General features: G+C 43.0%; 1 protein-coding gene across 1 annotated transcript in view; it reads right to left on the minus strand.

Annotated features, from left to right (window-relative positions):
* Nucleotides 1-960: 960 nt before the first annotated feature.
* The window catches only part of Hsd17b12 (hydroxysteroid (17-beta) dehydrogenase 12), a 143,350-nt gene continuing 126,158 nt past the window's right edge, over nt 961-18,152 (minus strand). The window contains exons 8-11 of the mRNA XM_005384084.2: nt 16,123-16,204; nt 14,549-14,614; nt 1,701-1,850; nt 961-1,434 (exon numbers count right to left, since the gene is read on the minus strand). Of these exons, the coding sequence (XP_005384141.1) occupies nt 1,330-1,434; nt 1,701-1,850; nt 14,549-14,614; nt 16,123-16,204 (403 nt within the window). The 3' untranslated portion in view covers nt 961-1,329. The remainder of the gene's footprint in view (nt 1,435-1,700; nt 1,851-14,548; nt 14,615-16,122; nt 16,205-18,152) is intronic.

Here is an 18,152-nt window from a genome sequence, read left to right on the forward strand (position 1 = left end):
ACTAAAATTTTCTTAAGTACCATTATCAAAATCTGGAAATCAACATCAATACAATGATAATTAACTTATAGACCTTACTCAGATTTTAAGAGTTGTCTCCAGAATATTCTATCTGGCAAAGTCCTACCTTGTGTTAGGTTTCCCAGTATCAAACTCTTCCTTGGCAACATCCTTGTACAGGTTTATGAAGCATGGGAACAGTCTTACTTTGTAGAGATCCAGTGTCACTGTGGCCTTAGTTTCAAGCATTAAGAACACTTACTTTCATTCAACATTATTGTTATATCATTTTTATTAGGACAATCCGGTCAGCAGCTATAGGTTACAATAGGTTACTAACTGAAAAAGTACAATGCCATTGCTGTGGTGCTCGCTCTGTTACAGAAGCAGCCTAGGTTACATACGTGAGCAGCACCGGTGCAGCAGAAACAAGGGTGGCTGGGGGTTCGGCTCCCAGTTCAGGGTTTCAGTAGCACCATAGGAAGCTACCAGTTTCCGAGTACATTTGAGCCTGTTACCTTTGTAATTCAATCATAGTATACATTTAAATTGAGGAGAAATAATGTATATGATAAAAAAGAATATATTTTAGTAGGCTTCTTATGTGAGAAGTAACTTTTTTTTAACAAAAAAAATTTTTGAGACAGGGTCTTGCTATGTAGTTCAGCCAGGCCTTGAACTTACTTTGTAGGCTGGATTGGCCTCAAACTCACAGCAATCCTCCTGCCTCAGCCTCCCAAGTGCTGAGATTACAGGTGTGCGCCACAAAGCCCAGCTACCCACAAATATTTTTGTTACTAGCTCCTTTTGAGAAAGAAGAGTTCCATATAAATGTACAAACTGATCATATATTTAGAAAACCTTACACATCCGTGTAAATTGCAGCGTGTCTCCCCCTAAGTAAATCAATGAATCCCCATTCCCTGAAAGTGTTAAAAAAAAAAAAAAAATGCTTAGGCATTATGTTTTCTAATATATTTCTGAGAAAATGTAAGTATAATGATCATTAGCATCTTGGACCAGATGAAACTACTGAATTTTACGTCTGTCTCTTGTCACCCTGTGATTTGTTATAATCGTGAAGTTGTTCTTGGTAATACCTGTTCTATGTCCATTTGATATGAGCACTTACATTACGCTCCAAAATTTTTCCAAGTGGTATCAGACTATGTCAGGAACTCCTAAGAGCAACTTTTGTCTCCTTCCCAATGTGGCAATGCTCAGCCATGCCAGTTCACTACTGAAAGGACAACCACAGGTTCTGGGGACAGGCGGGGCACCTTGCAGGGCAGAAGCATCTGGCCAAGTTCTCAATGCAGGTATCAGTGCTTAGTTCTTCTTGTTCTTCTTCAGAAAGCGAGCTCGCACGGAATGGTTCACACTCATGGTTATTTTAAAGTAAATCCAAGAAGGAAGGGCTGAGGTGAGTAAAGCCTAGGGAAAGAAATGGGGAAGATATGTAATTACAGTCTTCAATTGGGGGTAAATCAAAGCCTTTTGTCTTATGTTTTACTATACTGCTACTTTATTTAAAAAGTACATTTCAAAGTTCTTGGATGTATACTTTAAAATAAAACATAGATGCTTGCTGAGCCTAGACAATGTACATAGTCAGTATAAATAGTAAATTATTTGGGACTCAATGGGAAAGAAAACCTCAAACTGGAAAGTACTGATCTGGGACTTAGAAATCTACATACCATAAGAGAATGGACCAGGTATCCACAGGTGCGAGACGTCAGGCCTACTGTATTAAGCGCAGACTTCACAAACGTGTCTGGAGAGGGCTTATCCAGAGTTGGCTTTCGGATTTTAGCCAGTTTTGTAGCAACGTAGAATGGCAGAACACTCTAGAAAGATAACACCCACCCCCCAAGACATGCCATGATTAGAAAGGCCACAAACTCAGAATACATAGTGAGCTTGACTGATTGCTGGTCATGGTGGAAACATTCTAATGAAATCAGAAGTTTGTATCTTGGACAACAGAAGCAGCTATCCAAGCCCAACTTGTTAAAAAACGTGGTAGCATGACACAAATTGTAGTGAGTCAGTTTTATCAACTACGCAGAATTTGAGACTAGAAAAAATATTAAAAATAAGCAAAAATGTACCTTTTTGCACCTTTAAAAAGAAGACATTGAATTGCAATCCAAATAGCAGAGACTGAAGACAGGACACTCTCTCTCCCCTGACTATGTGGATCACGGCTACGGAACCACCAAGTATGAGATTTTTGCCATTTCACCTTTGTAAACAGGTGACACTATTTTCTCTATAATTTATGGTTAATTAAGCTTGTTCTAGCACCGTTAGTCCTTTTAAAATAGACATTTCATTTTCTCAGCTTCACGTTATCATTTTTCTTCCTTAGTTTCTTATCATTGTGAGTTTTAGCATTTTTGCTATTGGTAAAACAGGGCCACCTCTTAAGTTTTGGGAAAAGACAACAAACAATATGGGAACCAGGAAACTAAAACACCTGATAGGACACATCTTAAGGTGACCTGCTAGAGGAATTTCACAAATGTTAAATCCTGTGTTGCTTGTACTTGCTGTATCCAGTACATAAGTCAACACAGAATCTAAGGAAACCCTGTCACAAGTCCCGAGTTGCGAGAGAAGAGATCCTCCTGCATGTGACACCTTAGGCATGGCAGTTCATCACCGAGTGAACACGTTCTGTTCGTCTCCCAAGTGTGAAAGGAAAAGGTGTAAATTAGGATGATATACGTGTTAAAGAAGGTCTGTTCCAGCACACGGTGGGCAAAACTGAAACCTTCCAAGTAGAAGTAAAGCTGAGATCCGCTTCATACTGCGGGCTTCCTTCCTGCTGACACCTGAAGGGATGGATCTGCGACGCTGTGGGCTTTTGTGTATATGAGTACTCTGGTAATTTTGCAGTTTCCCCACTTACAGGTAGGAGTCAAGGATTATAACCAGCCATCCCTTAACGTGTAAGCTAAAAGCCCAGCCCAGTTCAGAGCCGAGAACCCAAGGGCCTGACCACTGTCACCTCTGTCTTTCCCTCCTTTGATCCCTGTAGCTACAAATCCACACTAAGTAAGCTAACTTTACCAAGCACTACAATACCCAGACCAACTTTGGTTACACAGCTTTTGGCTTTTATGAAATTATTTGTTAGGACAACCACTATACATGTATCCCTCATTTCTGAACAAACATTTTGGGGGGGATTAAGTCTTTAATTTTACTGCAAAGATATGAGTGCACAGACCAAAGAAATATGTCAGACTGGTATGAGTATGAAATGAGTAGGTCAAGTTTATTCATCAAACAAAGCTGAGGGCAAAATAAAATATATATAATATATATATACTCTGACCTGAAATAATGAAGGAACAGAAGCAAACCATATCTCTAGGCCTCAGGTTTACAGGTTACAAAAAGCCTAGATTTAAAAACAAAAACATTTCCATATATAGATTAGAAGCCTGTGAAAAATATTATAATGTCTTGGGTCTCTCAAGATAAATATGGCCTGATAATTATGCCTTTCAATTACATGGCAAGTCTTTGTTCCTTTCTTCCATCCTTCCACCCTCCATCCGGTAGGGTAGGTACATAAGGCATAAACTAGGCTATTCTGATCTTGTAGGAGAAGCTGCACTGCTTCACTGAACCACTGGATGGTGCTACAAGCTAATTTATCTCTCAGTTCAACAATGACGACAATCTGGAGAATCCCCGGGCTCTGGGGCTGGAGACAAGAGACAATACATGCAGGGGCTGCACATAGAGTTATATTTTCCCAGGCAGCAAATGTAAATTGTACTCTGGAAAGGGAATTTATTTCTTTCCACCATGGGTTTCCACATGGCCCAGTAGATGGGAGGGATTCAGGGATGGAACAGTTTTTTTTTTGTTTTTTTTTGTTTTTTGTTTTTTTTTCTGGTAGCGGGAATTGAACTCACGACCTTGTGCTTGTCAGGTAGGCGCTGTGCCGCTGAGCTAAATCCCCAGCCCGTGAAACAGCTTTTGAGCTAAGTCCTAAAAGTGGTGGAGGAATTTGCTGGGTAGACAACTACGGGAACAGCAGGAGCAAAGAAAAAGAGACATAAAAGAACATGGGTTTTCCAGGAACTGCAAGAAAGTCAGAGGGGCTCAAACCCCGGAAACGTGTGAAGCAGCGGTAGGAAAGAAGCACAATGGTACAGAAACTGAATCCAATCACTAACTGGTATCACATTCTAGCAAACGAGCCCCACGAAGACGTGGTCTTACTCACCACGTCTTCAACGCTTGGAACGGCGCCTGGCGCACACGCAGTAGGAGCACTATGCATATTTACCGAACGAATCATCAAAATTACACTTCACATGGACAGCAATGGAGGACTGGGGCCCTTTCCGCTCTTACCATCCAGAGAATTAAATGTACGGGCACGCTGGTAATGTGAGAGCTTAAGCCAAAAGTTTAGATATTCTCAAGCTTAAGGGCGATCATTTATCTAAACAAGGACAAATGTATAGATTTACCTATTTGCCACAAAAATTTAAAAATAATATTAAAAGCTATGTAAAAGTAAAGCGGTATCTTTTATATAAAGAAGTCATCTAGGTATATCCTTAAATTATTAAAAGCCCAAGAAACAATAATTAGCCCTTTTTTCTGCTTACTCAGGAAAATATCATGGGAATCAGGTCAAAAAAACACTTGTACATTTAGAGGAAGTATTTGGACAGAATTTTAAAAGTTTTTTAAGCTCAACAAGTTGCCATTACCAATTCTGCCTGCTCAGAAACCTGACCTTGACAGCTACAGATGTAGGCAAATTTTCTGGTTTCCCAATATAGAATCCCTAACTGAAAATAATTGGTTAGGCCATAAAGGAAACACTGTCTGAAGCTTTGTCCTTGCTTAGCCTATTAAAAAGCTCCCTGGAGATAACTTTGTAGCATCTTTCTTCCCACTCGCTGGCAGAAGACTGCTTAGGTATCTGTTTTCACAAAACAACTGAGCGGGTCTGGGTTCGGAGCAGAAAGGCTACTACAACTGAACGCCCCGGGGTGGTGGAAAGAAAGATGCCCAAAGCTGCACGAATAGTCAAGAACCACACACCAAATCTTGGAACTTTGCACGGTAAGGCATCTTTCGTATATGGTAACTGTGCACTAAATATGCCTTCCTAAATTTAAAACTGACCGTAACAATCCAGAGCAAGCCTTTCCACTCTATTCATACAACTTGGAATTCTAGAGATGGGGTCTCATCCACCTTTTCTGCGCAATGTAGCCAGCACATATTCTTAGGGCAGAGCCTGGGGCTCTTCTTTGAGGCATAGCAGGAAACTTCACTTTTTACAATCTGTGTATTCATCTACTATTTCAGGAGCTGAAGTCCTCCAGAAAATCTGAGTGGTTAAACACGCATATGCTAGTTTTGGAGTTTGTAATACTCTACTTGCAGACCATGAAATGAACTTTTCCACAAAAGACCCCTTGATTATCTTGTGGGTAGAAAATGTTAGGAAAAAAGGAATTGTTCTGATGGTACAGAGATCTCTGCTGTATGGCAATAAAAAAAAAAAAAGGCCCTTTGATACTGATAATATATGTAGGATTTAGACTAAGCCAAAAATGAAGGCATTCAGAATACTCTGCTCTGAACAAAGAAAATTCTTGATAAATTCTGACTAATAAGCTTACAAATGACGTCCTTCCAAACACATGAGATTTATACATTATGGGTCAAGAACAAAAGGAAAAACAGGGCAATCACACTAAACGCAGTCATTTAATAATAAGTTATTTCCTGAGCACACTAGAACAAGGGTTAGGCACTGGGAATACAGTTGTGCAGGAAAACAAGAGTTCCTAATTTTCTAGAGCTCCTACTTTTGTAGGGGGACCTGGATCACAAACAAATAATAAGATGTGTGTATCATACTGGCATGCAGTAATCAACAGGAAGAAACTTAAACCTGGGTAAAGGACACTGGTGGTGGAAGCAGCTGATGCTTTTACTATGAAGACGAGTAGCCCCAGGGGTGAATCTTAAGCACAGGAGCAAAGACTTTCTTTTGCCATCGTGAGCAGACTGTGGAGACTTCTGGACAGCAGTGGGGAGGCCAGGCTGGGAGGTGCTGGACTGTCCTGGGTGAGACTCAACAGTGGCTCGGGTTTGAGCGGTGGTGGAAGTGCTCAGACCCCACATGTGGTTCAGGGGTGAGGTCAGTAGGGCTTCCTGACAGACTGAATGTGGGATGAGAGGGGCGGCAGGGGAGAGGATCAGCGCTAGCTGAAATCAAACCAACTTGGATTCAAACTCCAGCTTGATCATTTGCTAGCTATGGGGCCCTGAGCCACACTGAATTCCTGTGTAACTGGGGAACATGGCATCTTGCTTACTGTACTATTCTGAGAATCAAATCTAACGCAGTCAAAGCATGAGCGATGTAAGTTCTAGAACACACACATTGGCAGCTATTTTGAAACTTGCTAATATTTGTATTATTAAGGATCAATTTGGAAAGAATGTGGCTAAATCTCTATACCCCGTAAGAGGTGTGTGAACACCAATTTCCAGGAACTCTCTGACCATCAAGGAAACACAACACTGGATCTCTTCACCCTTCTGCACAGAGTGAGTGGCCTGGAGGGACCTCTGAGTTAGCAGATCTTGTGGTACAACAGCGCTGTCAGGCGATGAAAAAAGACATCATCGCTGACCAAAAATGGAGATTCACCTGGTTGGAGTCCAATTATCCCCACAGATTTAGTCGTACTGTTCTGAAGCCATTTCTTAAAGTTGCTTCAGTTGACCAGATATGAATATTTCCAGTGAGAATCTTTCTATTACTGTATAGTTCTATTTAGACTCCATTTGCACTAAGGACACACTCCATTACCTCCTTTTACTGTCACTGGCAATTAACAAGAAAAATGGAGGGAGACTTATGTTTTCAATCTTGATAGCCATTTCTCAATACTTAGCTTTCTAGCTTTCTGAAGCCAAATATCTGTATGATTATTTTAAGCAATAATACTTTAACAGTATAAAAAGAGTGTCTTTCATTTTTAAAAAAAGGGGATTTTTTCTCATTTGTCTTGTTTTTTAAATTTCACAGATGAAATCTATTCTGATTAAAAACCACATTTTAAACTGAATGAACAAAACCATCAGCTCTCACTACCAAAGGGGATAAAAACCTTGAAAGGTAGTAATTTAAAGGCATGCAGTCCAAAGGATTTATCCATGAGGGTAAGCTCATATTTAAATGGTGTTTTTTTGGGGGGTTGGGGAGGGAGGGTATTGAGACAGGGTCTCAATCTATAATTCAGGCTGGCCTTGAACTCACTATATAGCCCAGGATGGATCCTCCTGCCTTAGCCTCATAAGTGCTGGGATCACAGGTGTTCACCTGGCTGAAATGGTATATATTTTTTTTTGGTGGGGAGACCAGGAATTGAACTTAGGACCTTACACTTGCCAGGCAGGTGCTTGTGCCACTGAGCTACAACCTTGGCCCTAAAATGGTGTATTCTTTTGTAATCTCTTGTTAAGAATGAGAAAATCAAGTTTATTTGGAGAGCAGCTGAAATCTATAGCGCACCTTTCCTGGGTTCACATGATCTCTACCTGCTTCCCCACCTTTCTTCTCTTAGAGAGACAGAAAAGCAAACCTTAGGGGATGTTTCCAGCTGGTAAAGTGGCTCCTGGCTGACGGCATTGCCAGGAATCTGGCTTCCAGGTCCAAAGAAGAACCTGTGTGGTGCAGACACACTTCCAGAAGAAACAGGAAGACAGGGTGCAGAGATTATTTACTGTTGGTTTCTTGAGATGAGGTCTCTCTATGTAGTCCAGGCTGGCCTCGAACTCACAGTGATCCTCCCCCCTCAGCCTCTTGGGTGCTCGGATTACAGGCATGGGCCACCAGGCTGGGCTACAGCACAGATTCTGAAGCTATGCTCACCCAGGTCACAAACACAGCTAAGTAGACTGTCTACACTTCCCTGTCTGCTGGAACACATCACCCGCTTTAGTTCTTCACGGCGTCTTATTCATGCAGTAGTCTGTTTACTGCCTGTCTCCCACCAAATACATTCAACCACAGCAAGGTCTCTAGCTGCCCCCTTTGCCACTGTGTCCCAGTTCCCAGACTATAAGGGCTCTCTACATATTTCTTGATTGAAGAAATGTAGAGCAGAACAATGTGATGTATTTACTTCTCATTTGGGGTTCACTGCTGGTATAAAGGTTTAAATCCATCAATCTCTCTCTCTCATTTACCTTTGTTTCCTCACTGCCTGCCAAATAGCAGGCACTCATGTTTGCTACACTGAACAGGTCACATGACCTCTACTGAGCCTTTGTTTCCTACTTGTAAAATGGGACTGAGTGAAGGTCCACCTCCAGGGGGATAACAAAATAGGCGAATGAGGGCATCTAGCTGATGCTTGACAATGCGGGTCTCTACTCCCTCCTCACATCTACATACGGTTCCCTGTCGGCTCTGTTTCCGCGTCACACCACTGATGAAGTCTCTGTATAAGCTGGGTTTGTCAAGACATCACTGGATGTGAATCTAGGGCAAGCGGCAATAGGAAGCAGGATCTATGCATGTTTAAAGCGTGTCCCCACAGGCTGCTTAGCACGAGAGAGACACAAATGACACAGCACCAACAGTGGTAACACAGGACAGGAGGGCCACAATTAACCCCAATGAAGAGCAGATGGACACTGTGTCTCCAATGAAGGACATGACACCCCAGATGGAATATTTTGGCCCGGAAAGCATAACCTGAAACTAAGGAGAAGGATGCATTAGATAAGGTCCAAGTAAGATTTTCCATTAATATGAATGGGGTAAGCGGGGTGGGGCAGTGCACACCTGTAATTCCAGCACTAGGAAGGCAGAGACAGGAGGATAGTGAGTTCGAAGCCAGCCCGGGCTACACAAAACACTTTCTCAAACAAAACAAAACACACCAAACAACCAAACAAGCAGAGCAGGGGAGCAGTGCTGTCTTCTTAAAAAATGCCAGTGTCGTAAGTGACAGTTTCTAGATATATTCAAGGAAATATTCAAAGAAAAGTCAAGAAACAGTATGGCTAAATACCTGATCCGAGACTCAATAGTTTGCTAGAAGATAAAAATTACTGTAAGGGGTGGGCTCAGGCAAGAGAATCACAAGGTCAAAGTCCTCTGGGCAACTTAGCAAGATCCTGTCTCAAAATCGGAAGGGCTGAGGCTGCTGGCTCAGTAGGAAGGTGCCTGCCTAGCACACGCAATGGCCTGGGTTTGACCCCTTATGCCACAAAACACAACAATAAAAAAACAAGCCAGCAAGCTAGCTAGCTATAAAGAATATTATAGAGTCAAAAACGGAGCACAGAAGACATGTTAGGTTAAAATATTTCACCAAAACTGGTCACAGTGGCTCATGCCTATAATCTCAGCCCTCCAGGAGGCTGGGCCCAGCCTGGGCAACTTAAAGAGATAATCTGGTGAGATTCTGTCTCAATACAGAAAACAGGCTGGAGATGTAGCTTAGCGGTAGAATATTGCCTAGCATGCGTGAGGCCCTGGGTTCAATTCCCAGTACTCCCTCCCAACCTAAGAAACATTAAACATCAAATTGGTAACTGTACTATAGTTATATGTGAGGATATCTTTATTTTTTAAGAAATACACTGGAGATAAAGAACCATGGCAATATGCAACTAAACTCCAGTAAGACAAATTGGACAAAATGTTAAAGATGAAGTGTTGTCCAGGCAAAGGGTGCTCTAATTTTTTATTAAAAAATTATTTGGTTATTATTTCCCAATGAAATGCTTTTTACCAAGCAAGACGGCTTGTGCAGGTTCTGTGGAACAAAAGCACAAGGGCAAAGCTCTAGTCTTGGTCCGGGCTACCTCACACTAGCGCCGGCATGAGCTGCTGGTCAGCACACAGCACGCACAGGCGTTGGGGCCCGTTCCCTGGCCAGGCGGATCACTTTGCAGTTTTTTCCTTTGAAAGATTGAAGCACATTTTTTTTCACTCGTTATAAGTTATGAGATAACAAGGAGAACAAGTAGTCCTTATCAACAGCATGAACCTTTTGCTAAAGTTTACCCAAGAATGTCCATCTGACCCTTGTTCAACAGAGGTCACCAGGCCCATGATTCAGCTCCAGGGAATTTATATAACTGGTTGGTCCTTCTGTCTCTGTGTCTGTCTCTCTTTCTTTAAGAGACAGGGACTTGCTATGTTGTTCAGGCTGACCCTAAAATCCTGGGCTCAACAAAGTCTCCTGCCTCAGCCTCTCAAGTAGCTGGGACTATCGGTGCGTGCCATTGTACCAGCTGTTATTACTATTTATTTGCATTTCTAGGAAATATATAATGGCAAATGTGAATTCTCAGAGGGAATTTTAAATGCTCTTATTATAGGAAAGAAGTTGAGGAAAGTCATAGAAGCCAGGGCCTCGGAGTACCCAGTTACGGTGCCATCAGCCACCCAGAGACAAGGATACAAATCTGTTCTCCAGACTGTACAGAGCTGGGAAAGAGGGAAGGCCAGAGTGGTAGGCAGAGATACAAGGAGTCCCGGAGAGCAGAAAGAAAGGCTTCAAATGCACCAAGGGGCTGGAGCAGGACGACCAGGCAGGCAGGGCCTTGAACCTTGGGAAATGGTCAGAGGTCGCGGGATGCAGGTGTGGAGAGCACTGGGAGCAAGTGTGGCGTAGCCCAGAGAGGAGCGGGGCGGGGACGGCACCGGAAGGGTGGTCACGAGGCTTCAAGGGCAGAGCACACGGCACTGCAAAGCTCACTCTGGCCTGAGCACAGGAGAAAACAAGGGATGGCCAGAAAGATGGCGGCCTTGTGCAGTTTGAATCTGGCACTAAACCTCACAGCACCCTGCTGGATGACCACAGAGGAAAGCCAGATCCAGGGAAAGTACGCAGGGTAGAGTGGAAGGCCGAGTTGGCTGATAAATACTCCTAGTGCCCAAAGTTTGGAGACACAAAACACCACCGAAGAAAAACCAATTTTTAACTGTGCTTCATTCAGACGAGGTGTTTTTTTTCTTGCTTCTTAGACCCGAATGAATGCAGGGTTTTCTTTCTATTCTACTCCAGCGCTCTGATACCTGTTCACGTACGGCAACTCCCTTCACTAACATCTGAACCTTATTTTTTTCATCAAACTCCCAAGTTTAAACCCTGAATGATTCCACATGAGCAAAGACAATGACTGATGAGATTACACAACCGAGATCCACTATTAGGGAAAAACAGAAGTTTATCAGAGGAAAATATTCCAGGGACAAATACTAATGTGTTTTTCTAGTGGCTTCCAGTCATGTCAGGTTAATGGGCAGAGAAGCTGAAGAAAAACAACTTGGTGGCAAACAGGCTGTGAAAGTGAGAAAGGAGACGGCCCCGTCTTTTAATGCAATTTTAGAAACTGCTCTCCAGGCCTAACACTGCCACATGGCGCTGAAACACTTGTAGCTTTCGGCCCCTGCTACAGGGTCAGCGCCCGCGGATCATTAGAGCCCCTGCTGGTCCCGGTGAGTGGGGAAGAATTATTCAACCAAGAGCTTGAGTATAACCGACTCGCCGGGAGGAAAAGGGTCCGCTCCAGGGCGTGTGACGCCTCACCTCCCACACCTGCCTCTCCGGGTTCCTTGTTGCCACAATTCCGCCCACATCGCAGACCCACTGCCAGTGTTACAAGGGTGTCAAGGAACGCGGGGCAACGACAGCGTGGTAGCGCAGTCCTGGTATCTTGGATTCTAGAAAATCCTGTCTTCCCCACGCACCCTGTTTACATGGGAAACCGCAAATCGTAATGCCAGGTGGCTATGACGTCTCAGCATGCCCTGCACAAAAGCTAAGATGGGGGTTTAGAGGACGCAGCCTCCTGGCCTTGGAAGATGAGCAAACGGTCTTCCCGCCTTTGCTGCCATTACCACCCTCTCTCAGTGGAGATTAAAAGGACTCAGAAGCCACAGCTAGCTAGCACGGAGGCCCTGATTACCTGCGGGTAACAAAGGACGAGCTGGGCCAAAGCAGTCAAGCACTTCTGGTCCTGTCACTCCTTGAGCACAGGCGGAACTGGCTAAGTGGCCAGCGCCACCCAGCAGGTCTGCAGGAAGTAGCTCAGTGGTTCACACCTGGACCTGAACCTTGGCTCAGCATGGGTGAATCACTTAACCTTTTACAAGTTGAACTTCAGCAACCTTAATAAAAGATGAAGGCAGGCGTGGTGAAACCCTGCCTCAAAAGGACAAAAAAGCCGGGCATGGTGGCGCACGCCTGTAATCCCAGCACTCAAGAGGCTGAGGCAGGAGGATCATTGCGAGTTCGAGACCAGCCTGGGCTACAAAGTGAGCTCAAGGCCAGCCTGAACTGCATAGCGAGACCCTGTCTCAAAAAAAAAAAAAAAAAGATTATAATCACATCTTATGAGATTATTGTGAAATACAGCAAAATAATACAGATAAAATGCTTAGCACTGTGCCTGAAAATTACTCACACAATATTGAACTATTACTTTGATTGATCATTTGGAGCCTTAAGATGCAAAAAGCAAAGTATAAGGCTGACAGTAAGGACAGCCACAGCGACACCAGGTGTGTAGAGACAGGTGGGTGATAGTAGGAATTGCAACTTTAAAAAATGTACCTAAGCACAGAAACACTGTGAGCCATGATTTCTTTGGGTTAAACAACAGCAGATCTGAGCTAAACCCTCACAGAAACTCTCACTTTTGCTTCTTCTTTTATTTTGTATTGGATCTCAGAGCATTGAATCTATTAACTACATAATAAACTCAAAGGTCTATATAAAGTTGAACTCAAAATGGATCAAAGATCTAACCAAGAGCTAGAACTATAAAACTCCTCAAAGGAAATGGGCGGAAATTCATTGATATTGGGTTTGGTAAGGATTTCTTGGCTATGACATGCAAAATCCCAGAAAGCAAAGGAAAAGTAGGTAACTTGGACCATTATCAAAACTAAAAAGATACATCAATATTTGTGCATTAAAAAGTACCATCAAGAGAATGAAAAGGCAACTAACAGAGAGTACATATTTGTAAATTATATCTAATAAGGGGTTCACATACAAATTAATCAAGAACTAAAGTTCAGCAAAAACCCCAACCAAAAACTGGGCAAAGGATCTGAGCAGAAATTTCTCTAAAAATGATGCACAAATGGCCCAGAAGTCTAAAAGGTGCCCCACATGGAGCCAACATCATCAGGCAATCATCCTTCAGTAAATCTAAACCACGAAGAAACACCACTTCGGGGGCTGGGGATTTAGCTCAGTGGCACAGCGCCTGCCTGGCAAGCGCGAGGTCGTGAGTTTGATTCCCAGTACTGGAAAAAAAAAAAAAAGAAACACCACTTCACAAACACCTATACACAAACAAAATCTAGAAAACAGCAAACATTTGCAAGGTAAGAAATCGGAACCCCTTGTCAACTGCTAGTGGAATGTAAAATGGCACAGCTGACAAGGAGAAGTCTTATAGTTCTGCAAAAACAATTTAAGGAAATTTATGGAATTTAAAGGTAATTTATGGAATTACCATACGATCCAGGAATTCCACCTCTGCATACATATATCCGTAAGATATGAAAACGCAGTATTTGTACCCCTTGTCTATTTCAGCATTACTCACAACAGCCAACAGGTGGAAGCAACATGTATGCCCATCAGTGAAGGAGTGGCTAAACAGAATGTGGTATCACAGGAACCACGGGAAATATCACTGAGCCTCTGAAGGAAATTTGAACACATGCTCCAACATGGATAAATCTGCAAAACACTACACTAAGTGTGAGCCTAAAGCAATACGTGATTTGACCACAAAAGATCAAATACTGTGTGATTCCTTCGTAACAGACAAATTCACAGAGACAGAAAGTAGAATGGTGGTCGCCAAAGGCGGCAGGGAGGGAGGAATCGGGAGTTAGTGTTTAATGCGTATGAAGCTTCAGTTCTGGAAGATGAAGCATGTTCTGGAGATGGATGGTGGCAGCGATAACACAACAATATAAATGTACTTAAGGCCACTCACTACATGCTTAAAAATGATTCAAGTGGTAAGTATTATGTTTTTTGTCTTTTTAGGACAGGCTCTCGCTATGCAATTTAGGCTGGCCTTGAGCTCACTTTGTAGCTGAGGTTGGTCTTGAACTCACAACGATCCTCCTGCCTCAGCCTCCCTAGTGCTGGGATTACAGGCATATGCCCTTATGCTCAGTTTATGTTATGTATTTTCTACCCCAATTTAAAAGGTATCAACAACTTGATTCTCTCAAATCTATGATAATTATGCTTTAACTGCTTACTCTGCATTTAGTTCTACTTGAGGTACCCCTTTCTTAAAAATTCCAGGTTGTGATTTTTTTAAAATCTTGACTAAGTGCGTAAGGGAAAAAGAGCCCACATCTTTAATGGTGTGCAACGTCACGTTCACTTACTGAGGAATGTGATTTTCTTTCGTTGCCAAGACAGCAACTGTTGCTGTGGCAACCACACAAAAACAGGAATGCTTAACGGAAGCAAACTCCACTCACCTGCACAAAGATGCCCTTGCTCTTATACTCCTCGTGGAGGCACTGAGAGAAAAAATCTACAAAAGCCTGAGAGGGTGTTGGGAGTGAGAAGAAACATGCATTACATCAATCTGCCTGATTTGTAGTCATGGAAACAAAAATATAATAATTAATCATTTAACACTATCACGTCTCATCATTCTTTGAATCACTGCAAATGCAGAAAAGATATTTTAAAAACACCTCAAAACCTCAAAGGGTTTTTATCTGCCACTACATGAAGCATTACCTTAACCAAATATAGTGTCTGCCCCAAATTCTGATTGGACTGGAAGAGGCTCTTCTTATGCCTTTTCTCCCCCAGAAAATGACTTTCCAAGGAGAAGCATTTTTATATTATATAACGAAAGATGTACGTCTACTCTTTACTTGCTCCTGAAGCAGAAACATAACATGCACTCTGTTCAGCTGTGTTCTGGGGGGATTTTGCTGTTGTCAAAAGACGATGGTGTAAAATCCCAGGAGTGCAGAGAGGATGAGCGCCCAGCTTCCGAGAATGAGCCCTGAAATCTACTGTAAATGACTGCATGTGTCTATCTCTTCCTTAAATGTGGACTCAGCCTCAGGCTCGACACGCTGCGTACCAAGAATGACTCCAACATCCCAATTAGCAAAAGTCTGTGTCCACGGGGAACAGGTGGGAGGGTGGAGTCTCGCACGCGGCGTCACCGACAGCTTGCCTGTGCTGTTTCAGAGATGCAGACGGCGAGCAGGTTACAGGGGCTGGGAGGTCGTGCCAAGCTTTTTCTAAAGACCACAGTGACTGAGGTTTTTTCAAGTGGAAAAGAGGACAAGTCTTGTGCTCCTTCTCCTCCATGACATACTGCAAATTCATATTATATATTAAATGTGCTTATTTTTCCCTAAAAGCTTGCTTAATTTCAATGTCTGAATGACATTTTTCCCTTCAGAAATCTATTCCATGCCTCAGTAATGCATCTGAAGGTGATGCTATTGACCTGCAGGCCGGGAGAGATGCATTCTAAATTATTATTCTAGCAGTAATGTGAGGAAGTAAGTGGTGATGTATGAAATAATGACATTTACACAGAGCTCTGGAAAATTCCTGTGATACCCTAGAAACAGCAACAGATATTAATGGGTTCTGGATACTGTGGTAAAAGTCACTCTCTCACCAGCGGCCAGCTTTTGTGCCTACTGTGTGCATCTATGCACTGATTGGATGCATTTCTCTGATGCTGTATGAAGCTGACTCACTCATGTACGAAATCTCCAATCTTAGACTCATTAGCACCACATTCTCATCCACAAAGCTAACTGGCCTAGGCCGGCTCTCTAGGGAAAGCACATATATAACTTTAAATCAGTAAACTACTGGGAGGAAAATAAGCATCCATGGCTCTGGTACACTGGTGTCCCCTTAGAAGTCTACACCTTTCTGTAAGTCCCCAGTGGTAAAGCATTTTCCTTCCCTCTATAGGAATGGAACTTGGAGAGACTTAAATCTATGTTAAGTGTACAGAATAAAAATGCTTTTCTCGTATACTGACGTAATTTATGAAAGGGTTGTTCACCTTGGTTGCAGAATAGATGGTCAAGAGCGGAACTGGGGACATTCCACTGGCAGAGGAGATATTTAGAATCACGCCTTTAGATCTAAAAAGGAAAATGTACCGGTCAGTGCATGAAAGCATAAATACAACCATTTGCAGTTACAAATCAAGATATGTACATAATTATTTGAAACAAAGTAACGTAACTGCTTTTCTAACACACACCTCTCCCTGGTTTTCATCACTGCATGACATGCTTGGTCAGTGAATGCAGCATAATTCAATCAACTAAAAATAGCTCTTTACAATTAGCTCATTTCCCAGTCTTAGTAATCCAGGGCATGACTGAATGAGATCCATGGTCTCCTTGAGTTGATCTCTGCTTTTTGAGGTCCCCTCTGGCCATGTGTCTTGGCTACTTTTCTCTCGTTGCTAGGACAAAATACCCAACACTCAAGTTAAAGAGGGAAAGGTTTATTTAGCTCACTGAGTGGAGGTTTCAGTCCATACTTGGCTGGCTCCAGGGCGGAGTGGCACACGGCAGAGGGCGACAGTTCATGGTGGAGGAAAACAGCAAAAGCAGCAAGAGCAAAAAGGAAGGAGCACAGCCGGGGGAGGTGGCGCAAGCCTGTAATCACTCCACTTGGGAGGCTGAGGCAGGAGGATTGTTGTAAGTTCGAGGCCATCCTAGGCTACAAAGTGAGTGAAGGCCAGTCTGAACTGCATAATGACACCCGGTCTCAAAAACATCGAACAAAAAGGGGGGTGGGTGGGGAGGAGCAGCAACAGAGAGCAAGCCTCCTTTCCTCTCTTGTATTGTATGCAAAACACCTGCTCCAGGGCAGGAGCAGCACTTACATCCATAATCCCAACACTGGACCATGAATCAATCATAAACACTAGAAGCCTGCCCCATGACTGCATGAGGCTTTGGGAGGACATCTAGACACAAACCATAACATCATGGCAAAAAGAATTTTCACTTACAGGGTTGGGGGGATGAGCTAAGTGATAGAGCACTTGCCCAGCAGTGCAAGGCCCTGGGTCTGACTCCCAGTACTGCCCCCTACCCCCAAACTCTACTAACAGATGCCCACACCTTTATTTTGGTGCACCACCACGTACTACCTTGTTGTAATATTTAATCATTCCACGTGTATAGGCAACTCCCAATCGTAAGGTCTCAGACATTAGAGCCTTCTTTCCTCAAACACATAACAAAAAGGTGCTTCACACAACCTCTGAGCAATCAATGAACGGCTACACCCTGTCCTCAGACTTGCATTGCTTGGGTGGTAGATACTTGGGAGCCCAAGCTGACTCTAAAATTATAACTCTATCAACTTACTTTTTGGCCAAAAGGCAAAGCTTGGGTTTTTTTCTGTAACTTGTATAGACTACTGAAAGTTAAAAGTCAAAGAGTTACCAGGAATTTCCACTTCTACAACTAAATGAAAAATAGCTGGAGAAAAGCAACGCTGTAAATGTATCAGTTGTTCAAAACCATGTATAGGTTAGTTAACACGTGGAGTTAGGTTTGTAGAAATGTCAGATCTAACTACCAACTTTCCCCCTCAAATCTGTTACTCTCAAAGGAGGGGTCCCCTTTCACGCCCCACCCTAAAGTTCTGGGGATCAGAGCAAGGGCTAGGCAAGAACTCGCCCACTGAGCTACACCCCAGCCTGGTCCCCTACAGAAATGTAACCTCACTCACCTCCCCAAACCCGTTATCAGGCTGTTCCTTCAACCCGCACTCTCTTTTTGAGTCTGAATTTACTTCCGTAAGGCCTGCTTTTTTTTTTTTTAAATATTAAAAAAGCGACTACCAGATTCTTTATATGTAAAATAGCAAAGAAAACATGACTAAATGACATCCAAGTTATTTTAGATATGAATCTGAAGAGAAATAATCCCCAAAGGTCACCCACTCCATCTGCCAGCCTCTAGGCAAGATGCCACTCCAACCATCAAAGGGAAGTCCGGGGTCTCGGCAGGATGTGTGTCACTGGAAACAAGTTTTTGCTGCTGTTGTTTTTAAACAGAAGTCCTT

This window comes from Chinchilla lanigera, unplaced genomic scaffold, assembly GCF_000276665.1.
Source record: "Chinchilla lanigera isolate Chin_1 unplaced genomic scaffold, ChiLan1.0 scaffold00021, whole genome shotgun sequence".
NCBI classification, from domain to species: Eukaryota; Metazoa; Chordata; class Mammalia; order Rodentia; family Chinchillidae; genus Chinchilla; species Chinchilla lanigera.